The sequence below is a fragment of the Haliotis rubra genome, unplaced genomic scaffold (genome assembly GCF_003918875.1).
Source record: "Haliotis rubra isolate DU_JTF1 unplaced genomic scaffold, ASM391887v1 Scf1332, whole genome shotgun sequence".
Classification (NCBI taxonomy): Eukaryota; Metazoa; Mollusca; class Gastropoda; order Lepetellida; family Haliotidae; genus Haliotis; species Haliotis rubra.
The window spans coordinates 101,769-113,100 of record NW_025765262.1 but is presented as its reverse complement, the minus strand read 5'-3'; the positions used below and the strand labels follow the sequence as shown (position 1 = coordinate 113,100).

General features: G+C 44.6%; 1 protein-coding gene across 1 annotated transcript; it reads left to right on the top strand.

Annotated features, from left to right (window-relative positions):
- Positions 1 to 6,846: 6,846 nt before the first annotated feature.
- On the top strand, positions 6,847 to 9,964 carry LOC124267724 (fucolectin-like). Its single transcript, XM_046702712.1, has 4 exons — positions 6,847 to 6,988; positions 7,514 to 7,747; positions 8,700 to 8,930; positions 9,288 to 9,964. Exons 1-4 carry the CDS (start codon positions 6,934 to 6,936, stop codon positions 9,524 to 9,526), a joined length of 759 nt encoding a protein of 252 aa, XP_046558668.1. The 5' UTR covers positions 6,847 to 6,933; the 3' UTR covers positions 9,527 to 9,964.
- The last annotated feature ends 1,368 nt before the right edge of the window (positions 9,965 to 11,332 follow it).

The following is an 11,332-nucleotide window of genomic DNA, read 5'->3' as shown; positions in this document are numbered from 1 at the left end:
ACCGAGACCAGACTACTCCCCATCAGAGAATTTTACAGCAATCTGACAGACTCGGCAATATCCCAAGACGATTACTCACACGCTATTAATGTATGGAATAAACTGGGTTGTAAGAATCTGGGTGACTACCACGACCTGTACTTGAGGACAGATGTACTGCTGTTAGCCGACGTGTTTGAGACGTTTAGGCGGACATGTTTCAAGCAGTATAAACTCGACCCCGCATGGTATTACACCAGCCCAGGTCTGTCGTGGGATGCCTTGCTGAAAAAGACCGGAGTTAAGTTAGAATTACTCACAGATTATGACATGCACCTATTCACTGAGAAAGGCTTGCGAGGTGGGATCTCCATGGCAACCAAACGATACGCGAAAGCAAATAATCAATACGTGAAGGGCTACGACCCGAGCAAGCCAACCAATCACATGCTCTACCTCGACGCCAACAACCTGTACGGCTGGGCCATGAGCCAGTATCTACCCACAGGGGGATTCGAATGGGCGTCACCCATTGATGTTATGAGCATCGCACCAGATTCGAACAAAGGTTATATCCTCGAGGTTGACTTAGAATACCCCAAGGCATTACACACATCACACAACAGTTACCCCCTGGCCCCCGAACGTATGAGGGTTAACCCAGACTGGATGTCTGAGTACCAACATAACTTGTTAGGTGGGCGGGTGGCAGACGTTGAAAAACTCGTGCCCAACTTAATGAATAAGACCAAGTACATCGTTCACTATCGCAACCTACAGCTGTACCTGTCGTTGGGTATGAGGCTGACCAAAATACACAGGGTGCTCATGTTCAACCAGAGCCCATGGATGGAGCCCTACATCAGAATGAACACAGACCTCCGAAAGCTTGCCACCAGTGACTTTGAGAAAAAAATCTCTATAAGCTCATGAACAACTCGGTGTTTGGTAAGACTATGGAGAACCTGAGGAAACGCGTGACCGTGAAGCTGGTTCGGTCGAATGAGGAAGACAAGCTCAGGAGACTGATAGCCAGTCCGGCATTCAACCGTAGCAAGATATTCACCGATGACCTAGTTGCCCTACACATGAAGAAAAGCCACATAAAATTCAACCGGCCTGTTTACGTGGGGATGAGCATCCTCGATTTATCAAAACACCTGATGTACGACTTTTACTACAACGAGCTTAAGAAACAGTACGACGACAGGTGTGAAGTGCTGTACACTGACACGGATTCCCTGCTGATGGAGATTCGAACCGAGGATGTGTACGAGGACATGAAAAAACACCTCGATTTGTATGACACCAGCGACTACCCCAAGGACCATGCCATACACAGTACGGTAAATAAAAAGGTCCTGGGTAAGATGAAGGACGAGTGTGCTGGCACGCCCATAGCCGAGTACATAGGGTTGAGACCTAAGATGTACTCCATCCTGAAGGCCGACAATGGTGAGATCCGGAAGGCTAAGGGTGTTAAGAAGTACGTGGTTAAACAACACATCAAACACGCCAGATTCAAGGAAGCCCTGTTCAAGACCCGTACCTTTAGACATAAAATGAACACACTTAGAAGTGATGGCCATAGGATATACGGACTGACTATAAACAAGACGTCCCTGTCTCCGATGGACACTAAACGTTGGATAGCTATTGATGGGATAAACACGTACGCGTACGGGCATGAGAAAATTGAACCAAGAACATAGATATATATATGTCACGGAACCAGAGAAAGTTTGAGGCTATTTACTATAGCCCGCGTGGGTACTGGAAAGGAGCTAGCGCTGTAGATAAGCTGGCTAAAATGGCGCGAGTACCCCCGGAGGAGGCCAAAGCGTGGCTTGAAAAACAAGCCCTGTGGCAGATCTATTTACCGGCACCACGCTACATTCCTAGAAGGAGGTTCGGTATTAACATTCCCAATAGCGTTCACCAGGCCGACCTCCTATTCCTACCCCACGACAAGAGGTACAAGTATGCCTTAACTGTAGTGGACGTAGCCAGTCGCTACAAAGAAGCCGAACCCTTGACTGCGAAAGACTCTGCCCAGGTAGCCAGAGGATTCGAACGCATATACAAACGCAGTCCGCTGACGTGGCCAACAGAGCTGCAAGTTGACCCCGGGCGGGAGTTCATGGGTGTCGTGTCACAACTGCTAGCCAAACACGATACAAAGGTCAGGCTTGGCATGGCCGGAGCCCATTGCAGCCAAGCCATAGTTGAGAGATTTAATAGGACTTTGGCTGAGCGCTTATTCGGACATCAGTATGCTAGGGAGATGGCCAACCCGGGGAAGCGATCGACTGAATGGGTCGCGAGGTTACCTAAGGTGGTGTCGGCAATCAACCATGAAGTCACCCGTCTCACCGGCAAGAAACCGGCAGACGCTATCAAACTAAAATCAATAGTGGCAGAGTCGGCTGCTCCATTGCGTGGGAAAGAGAAACAGATACCAGATAGGGCCCTAGTGAGGTATCTATACCAGCCGGGGGGAACATGAGGGTGATAGCCGTAAGCGAGCCACCGATCCTATATGGTCAGTCAAAACTTACAACATAGATAAAGTGGACATGAAAGCAGACGAGCCTAACTTGTACTACTTGAGGGATGGGCCAGGTAGAGGGCTCGTTAGACAGGAATTATTGATCGTACCGTACGGCACAATGTTACCTCCTGTCAACACGGCATAGATGATGCAATCCCAAGATAGACCCGTTAAACCGAGATACTCCAGCTAAGTCCCCGGTAGCTCAATCGGTTGAGTGGTGCGGCCCATTATGTATAGTTTGCGCGAGCTATACATGTGGGTTCGTATCCCGCCGTTGCCTCAGGAGATTCCTTGCAACTTTGTGTGATGTGAGGTGTTTCGGTAAGGAATCAAGATCATATCAGTTGGGTCGCTGAAAAGGGCTTAGCTGAGCGGGGCACTCTCATGGCGAGAGAAAGGCAGCCGACGCAATTCCCCTTGGGAGAAGCGAAACATCATCTTTCGATTTCACCCTTGGGGAATTGTGGCTGCCGGGGACATTTTACTACTTTTTTAGAACCTTTCTATCTTTCTATAGGTATATTAGTGTCACAGTAGTGCCAAGTGTGGGCGGGAAATCAACGGGGGGCTCAAAAGTAGTAGATACAATGGTAGCAAGAGCTAAGGGTCTGACCAAAGCCTTATTTGGGAAATAAGGCTTTGCAGAGGCTTTTTGTTGGACTTGGTCCCGGACAATCATTGTATCTACTACTACATGATATCATGACACCGGTCGGGAGACAAACATTGTACGTAAACACATTTTCAGCACAGAATAAGCTGAAGACACATATATACTGTATAGAAACGCTTCATCAGCGAGTGAAAACATTGCTAACTGCACGTGGGAATAATGCAAAGCATCTTGACTGCGTGTAGGCGAAGACGTTGGACTTGTTGCGTTAAAATAAAACATGACAAATTGTTACCCATTTTGAAATGATCATGATACATGCTGAGCATAGATCATGTCAACGTTGCATGCACTAACAAACTAGATGCATGCTGAGGCAAAGCACCACATATATGTTAACTATACAAAGTAGCACGAAATCTCTTGAGCCAATGAGCGTTTATTTATGATTTCACAACCTTCTCTTGGCTAAGACTAATAGTTGTTAGAAGTTTCGTGGAATCGCAGGCTTCCTTGTACTGAGTGGGGTTTGCGACCTTTCTCACCCTGCCATCTTTGAGCTTTATCAAGATGACCCCTCCTGTGACCCAGGAAGATTCAAACTTGCGGTCATTAACCATTTGACGTGCATCACGAGCTATGGTGGCCCGTGATTTAGTTAAATCTTCGTTTATGAAGACTCTTTGTTTTCCCAGTGCTCTTACGTTCTTCAGTTTTGACCGGGATTGTAATAGCAGACGCTTAGTGGCGTTGCTTATGAACCTCACAAGCACTGGGCGTGGACTTTCTTGTGGGATGGTGGGACGTCTGGGCACACTATGACTGATGTCAATGTCACATTCTCTTATGTCAACCCCAATTGATTTTGCCAGTGAAACTATAATCCTATCGGTATTTTCCCCCTCTGCCTCAGGGATACCACTAAATCGTAGATTATTTCTGCGAGAGTACTGTTCACTTCGGTCTAACCTCTCAGTTAATGTCTCAATAACAGTATCTCTCTCTTTAAGTTTACAGTTTAGGTCATCAATCTTTCCCTCCAGTTCCAGGTTTTGGCTGTCAATTGTTCGATTTCTTCTCGAATCATAGGGCGCAGCGCCTCGGCTACTACTGAGCCTATCACTTTCAATACATTGTCATTTTGAAAGGCCTGAACAAGTTTTTCTGCAAAATTATCCATATTCATAGAAGTGTTCGATGTCTCGGATTCACTCATATTAAAAGATGGGTCTGATATATCCGATACAGAGTTCGCTTGACACTGGCGTTTATAGTCGACGTCAATCTGTTCGGGCGATGTTGACACTTCGTCTCTTTGTCGTTTAGGTGTAGAGCTATCCATATATTTTAGTAGTTCGTGCACAATATGGATATAGTTTATTTACCCAGTATAGTGGTTGCTTCTCACCTTAACAGACAGCATGTAGTATATGAAACGTCACAGCTGAGATCGTGTTGTCCTGTCATGTTATGACTGACATGGCCGCTGAACATGGAAAATGATACCAATCCTGGCTTGCAGACAATCTGTCCAAAATCGTCTTAAAGATTTCCATCCTTTAATGAAAAGCACACTGGTCGACTAATATGGTCGTGATGTTTACGATAATGACTTTTAAAACAGCTGGTTCACTTCCATTATCCACCAAAGTAGAAAAACTTACATGCCTAGACAGGAGCTCTCCGAGACACGTCCGACAGCCATCGTGACGTCATGTTCGTATATTGAGTTCGATCAACACTCACACTTGCATGACAGTTTCAACAGTAAACAACAGGCAGCATCCCAAGCGGTCCAGTATGGTTTCGCATGTTGGTTGAATTTAGATTCTGGCAAAATCGAGGCCGAAGTAGAAGTTATTATACTAGCCATCCTGTCGTAGTAGGTGTCTATGTCACTTTCAGTGAAATAAGTCTGGTATGGGAGAATTATTAAGTTCTTTTGATATGTACGATTGTAAAACCAAGTGATCACAACGTGTCCGAGAAATAGTAGGAAGTTTGGCTTGGTTATTAAAGGGAAATTGATGTAAGGCAAGATTGGCTGTGATGGGCAGATGGTCTGAGACACAATTCAGGTGATCTTCCTCGTGGGTGCTAACATTATTGATATACTTCATGTTTTCAGAAGAAGTGAAAATATAGTCTATTTCGACTTAGCTGGTACAAATGTATATACTTGGCTAAAGTCTGTGTTAATAAGTGCAGACACTAGAAAATTTATCAATAGGCTTTCCCGTGCATAAGGATAGGAAAATAACATGTCATCTTATCAGTAGAACAGTGTTCACTCAATAGGTAAGAATTGACTGCCAACTGAACTGAGCTCACTGAAACTGACTATAACGGGCCAGCAACTCAAGCGCAACACTTAATCCGGATTACATCGGATTACCTGACCGGACAAGTGGGACGACCCCGAATTTGTTACCCCTGCTTTTGGCTGTGACTTCACCCAGCACTCCAATCAGGACCAATCAGAGCAATCTCATGACCACCGGTGAACATATTTCACAAGAAAACTGATAATCATACCACTTGCTAACAATCATATTTGATCTGGGTGAACTACATTCATATCATCTGCTACAAACTGAATTTTAATTGAGTGAACTATGCCAACGACAAGTATGGAGATTTCCTTGTTTCTCCATTGAGAAACACTATGGCAAACGTTCAAGTCAACACTCGTTTCATGCCCAATGGACGCAGCGGTCAGTGGCGGTCAGTGCTCTGTACGCCCCTATCGTCGCAAGTACTGTAATCAACCTTTAATTGTTGTCCATCTATAGCCTGTTCTTATATTGTATGGTCTTTAATAATAAGTAAGTTTCAGATTTATATTCTAGCTTAACGTCTTCGTCTTTGAGATTCTAGTTGTTTTATTGCCTTTCGTTGACAGGTCCTCTCGACATTATTTGGTCGATAATCAAGACTTCATTGTGGTCAGATGCCATGGTATAACATATGTAAATTGTACTTCATTAGTTACCGTAACTGTTTTTGTAAGTATACATGTGTAGTGTGCACAAGTGTAGGTTAGCCGTTGGGATACAAGATGTGTTTGTCAAAGACACCCAGTTATTGATGCTATGCAACGTTTCACCATTTGTAAAGTATAAACATGTTTAAGTAATAACAATCTCAGTCCCGTCGAGACCACGATGAAGAGCAATAATGTGAGCAGCAGCCTTCTATTGATCTTATATACCACGCCTGTATTTAACTACGTACACGCATATTGAACACTGTTAATTTATGTCTTCAGTTCCTTTAAGATAATTGTATCTGCAAGTTGTTAGTAGAATTGCATACATACATACTAACATTTGTATAGCGCCGATATCCAGCTCAGCTCCTCAAAGGCGCTTTGTTTTTCCCTCGTTCACTGGATGTCAATCTCAACATCGTATTGTTAATCTCAACTCCCTGGGGATAATACAACTCTTGCAGCCACTAGGCGCACCGAGTTATTGTGGCGTTCCCATCCTTACGAGGTACCCATTCACAGCTGGGTGGACTGGGACACATAGTCATAGTACTTTGTCCAAGTTTACTGCACGTTGCTGTACACGCAGCTTGGTGTTTGCACTATTTATGTGGCCACCATCTGGTCATATACCAACGGATTCGTAGGTTCTTGTACATGCACACTAGGGGTTGTGACAACACTGAAAGAGTCTGCACACGAAGTTGACTCCAAGATTTTTACACCCGGTCCCAGGTGGGCTCGATCCCGTCACCTCAAGCTCGCTGGATCACTAGCCTCCAATTAATCTGCGACATTATGCCGGTCTTTTACTCCATGATGATCTGTCTTCTGCATGTCTTATGTTTAGAAGGTGAGTTCTTACGTTTGTTTTTTTTACACACGGTCGTGAGTAAGATGTTTATGGGCTAAACTCCCGGAGCGGTATTCATATAAGCACCAGATTGCTTGTTTACCAATCCGGTTCCTCTTTTGGAAATAAATATGTTTAAACCGAATAAGTGGCAGAAATCCTTTTGATATCTGATGCTTTCGCTTCGAGGCATGATTTTATACATCAGGACCGACTAGAGAAGACAAAAGGCTTCACAGATGGTCCTCATGTTGAAGGAAACGTTTTCATCGAACGCATATACTGCTTCAAAACGTTCCCTATCTTTTCAATGAAACTATATCGTTTTGAGCAAAAGATATGTATCGTGTGATTGTGGAGATTCTATGTCACAAAAGAAGTAGTGTAAAGAAAGTAGTAGTGGTGTGCCCTGGACAGGGCAAATCCAAGTGTTGGACTATTCATTGGTATATCACATTTGATTCCTTTTTTAATAAATTATCGTAAACATATTTGCATTATAGAACTTAAAATCTCAATTTGCAGTGTGCAAAATACAAAGTTTGAACTTGGCGGCGAAGAAACCAGCATGGATGAGCAGCGTCCATGGGCCAGACGCAGTCGCTGCTAATGGTGTGGCCGGCAGTCATGGCACTGATTATTACGGTGGTGACTGCGTTCACACTGCATATGGTGACATGTCGCCCTGGTTTGCTGTGGACCTGCTGGGACAGTACAACGTCCACAACGTCACCATCTACAACAGAGGAGACTGTTGTGGTAGGTTACAGTTTTACTACTTCCACCCCGTTTTCATTGCCCCTTTGTTATCAACCCTCATTCAAAATCCATCCTTTGATTTAAATTATTTCTCATTGTCCACTTAATACCAGGCGGCCATACAGAAGGGTTCTACAGATGTTTGAAGTTTGATAGTGTGTGAATGTGCCGTCTCATAGGTGCTTTGTCGTGTCAGCCCTTGCTCATCATAGTTTAACGTTAGAGCGGAGGGCTGCATGTTTGAATACTTACTAGTATCTCGAAACTCCACTCTAAGGAAACTCTGTCAGCTTTGTTTTTTGTTACAACCAGGACGAGTTTGGGTATAGAAGAATCTACTCAATTCGACAAGTACATCAACCTAAACGACTAGTCTGCAACAGGAAATTAGCGTTGCACTGCTGTTCTCAATGCCGATGGTGGACATACCCGTTATTGAGCTTGTGACATGGTCGTTTGACCCCTGTCCCGCTTGTGGACTCGTGACGTACTTTGACATTGTTATCGTACTTATCAACTGGGATAATATTTTTGACAATGCACAGTTTCTTTATGTGGCTAGTATATATGCCTTAGGTTTGGTATCTCCCAATCAATTGATTGAAACTGGGAGAGTACACGGGTTTGTTGCCAGGAACACAACCCTCCTGAAACTCTAGGTAAAGCAGAAGGTAGTAGTGGTGGGAGTTTACACATTCTCCGAAACGTTCTCGGCGGGTTCACCTCAACAGTCTCCAGGGAGAATAGATTCTTTGGCTGCGCTGCGTATAAAGGGGTCACAAGCCCTGAGCTGTGCAAAAATTACCCGATCCCCCTTTTTCTGCATTCAGTTATTTCAAACTGTGAATTAATTAGCTTCTTAATGTGTTGATCATTCATGCTTGAACCGAAATACTTTATGCTGAACTTCAATATGGTACTTATTGTACATGATTTAATGATTTCCTTTTAGGGGACAGACTCCATGACTTTGTAATCGAGGTGTATGTACGAAATCCATCCCGATGTCCATCAGCAGGTTTCTCCCTCTGTAAGAACTACACTGGCACGTTTGGATCCATTGAGAATGTTGTGTGTGATGCTCCGGTCTTCGGGAGGTTCGTCAGGCTATGGAAACCCACAGTCAGAAATGAACATGATATCCTCAGCTTCTGTGAACTTGAAGTGTATGGAGTGGAGACAGGTAGAAAGTTCGGTATCAATAAGTCACATGATAAGAATACCTCTGAGTTCGGAAACTTGATGTCAATTTTCTAAATTGTATAATCATCTTCAAAAGACAAAGACATACAACCCGCAACAAAAAATACGACAAAAGACAATTTAGAAAATGTTGACTCAACAAAGACTGACTGCATCGTCTTGCAAGGCGCCTACATTAATATATGATCAATACTGTGCATTTTCCACAGTGCACAATTTGTCATATTGTAATTACACATTCCAAAACTCCGTCTTAGGCGTATGAGTCACAAAAGAACAATGCGTACACTGTTGACAGTCAGCGATATTGTACTTCCATTACATTTCTACATTTCAGATTGTCGGGGGTTAAGTTTCCATATTGCATCAGCAACACGACTCGTCTCCTCTGCCATCGTATCATCAACTGCCTCGTCCCGAGTGTCCTGTGTGCTGCAGTGCATGTTGCCTGGAACCTGTGTTGGTGTCAACTACAACAGTGGAACACGTGAGTGTGATCTCCTCCTCCGACCTGAGCCCAATGACACAGTCTCCACCGATCCGGGCTGGGTCTACTATGGAGATGACCTGTGTTGAACTGATATGGCCGCCATGATCTAGTCTGGGTCTACTATGGAGGTGATCTGTGTTGAACTGATATGGCCGCCATGATCTAGTTTGGGTCTACTATGGAGATGATTTGTGTTGAACTGACTCTGTCGCCATGATCTAGTCTGGGTCTACTATGGAGATGATCTGTGTTGAACAGATATGGCCGCCATGATCTAGTCTTGGTCTACTATGGAGGTGATCTGTGTTGAACTGATATGGCCGCCCTGATCTAGTCTGGATCTACTATGGAGGTGATCTGTGTTGAACTGATATGGCCGCCATGATCTAGTCTGGGTCTACTATGGAGATGATCTGTGTTGAACTGATATGGACGCCATGATCTAGTCTGGGTCTACTATGGAGATGATCTGTGTTGAACTGATATGGCCGCCCAGATCTGGACTGGGTCTGCTGTGGAGATGATGTTTGTTGAACTGAGTCTGCCCTGATCTGGAGATGATCTGTGTTGAACTGATATGGCCGCGATGATCTGGACTGGGTCTACTGTGGAGATGATCTGTGTTGAACTGATATGGCCGCCCAGATCTGGACTGGGTCTACTGTGGAGATGATGTTTGTTGAACTGACTCTGTCGCCATGATCTAGTCTGGGTCTACTGTGGAGATGATCTGTGTTGAACTGACACCACCGCCTTGATCTATAATGGGTCTACTATAGAGATGATATGTATTGAAACTGACACTGTCGCCAAGATCTGGACTGGGTCTGCTAAAGAGATGATCTGTGTTGAACTGACACTGTCGCCCTGATCTTGACTGGGTCTGCTATGGAGATGATCTGTGTTGAACTGATATGGCCCCCCAGATCTGGACTGGGTCTACTGTGGAGGTGATCTGTGTTGAACTGACTCTGTCGCCATGATCTAGTCTGGGTCTACTATGGAGGTGATCTGTGTTGAACTGATATGGCAGCCCTGATCTAGTCTTGGTCAACTGTGGAGATGATCTGTGTTGAACTGACATGGCCGCCATGATCTGGACTGGGTCTGCTATGGAGATGATCTGTGTTGAACTGACACTGTCGCCCTGATCTGGACTTGGTCTGCTATGGAGATGATCTGTGTTGAACTGATATGACCGCCCACATCTGGACTGGGTTTGCTATGGAGATGATCTGTGTTGAACTGATATGGCCGCCCACATCTGGACTGGGTCTGCTATGGATATGATCTGTGTTGAACTGATATGGCCGCCCAGATCTGGACTGGGTCTGCTATGGAGATGATCTGTGTTGAACTGATATGGCCGCCCAGATCTGGACTGGGTTTTGTATGGAGATGATCTGTGTTGAACTGATATGGCCGCCCGAATCTAGACTGGGTCTACCATGGAAGTGATCTGCGTTGAACTGACACGGCCGCCAAGATCTATTCTGGATCTACCATGGAGATGATCTGTGTTGAACTGACTCACTTGCCCAAAATCTAGACTAGGTCTACTATAGAGATCATCTCTGTTGAACTGACACGGCCACAACCAGGCTACACTTGTCTACTGAGAGACGATCTTTGCATAAATATCTCAGTCGACCTAGACCGATACAAGTTCTACTGTGGATACGCTGTGTGTTAAACATGTAACCCTCTGCTGATGTTTCGATTGTAATCGTTATTCAATAATTACTGATATTTATGTATGTCGTCTTGTTAATGCACATTGGTATAGGTCTTTTTTTAGTGCTGACCATAGAGTCAAATCAAACTCACAGTTCTTGCACGTCCACAATACGTCAGACATCAGCAGGTCGCTTGTGTCGCACAGTGGATTAGTC

Bases quoted from the DNA above. Each gene is read 5' to 3' on its own strand.
- LOC124267724 (XM_046702712.1), top strand. From the start codon at position 6,934: ATGCCGGTCTTTTACTCCATGATGATCTGTCTTCTGCATGTCTTATGT. The intron at 6,989-7,513 runs GTGAGTTCTTAC...CTCAATTTGCAG, and splicing joins GCATGTCTTATGTTTAGAAG to TGTGCAAAATACAAAGTTTG. The intron at 7,748-8,699 runs GTAGGTTACAGT...ATTTCCTTTTAG, and splicing joins CAACAGAGGAGACTGTTGTG to GGGACAGACTCCATGACTTT.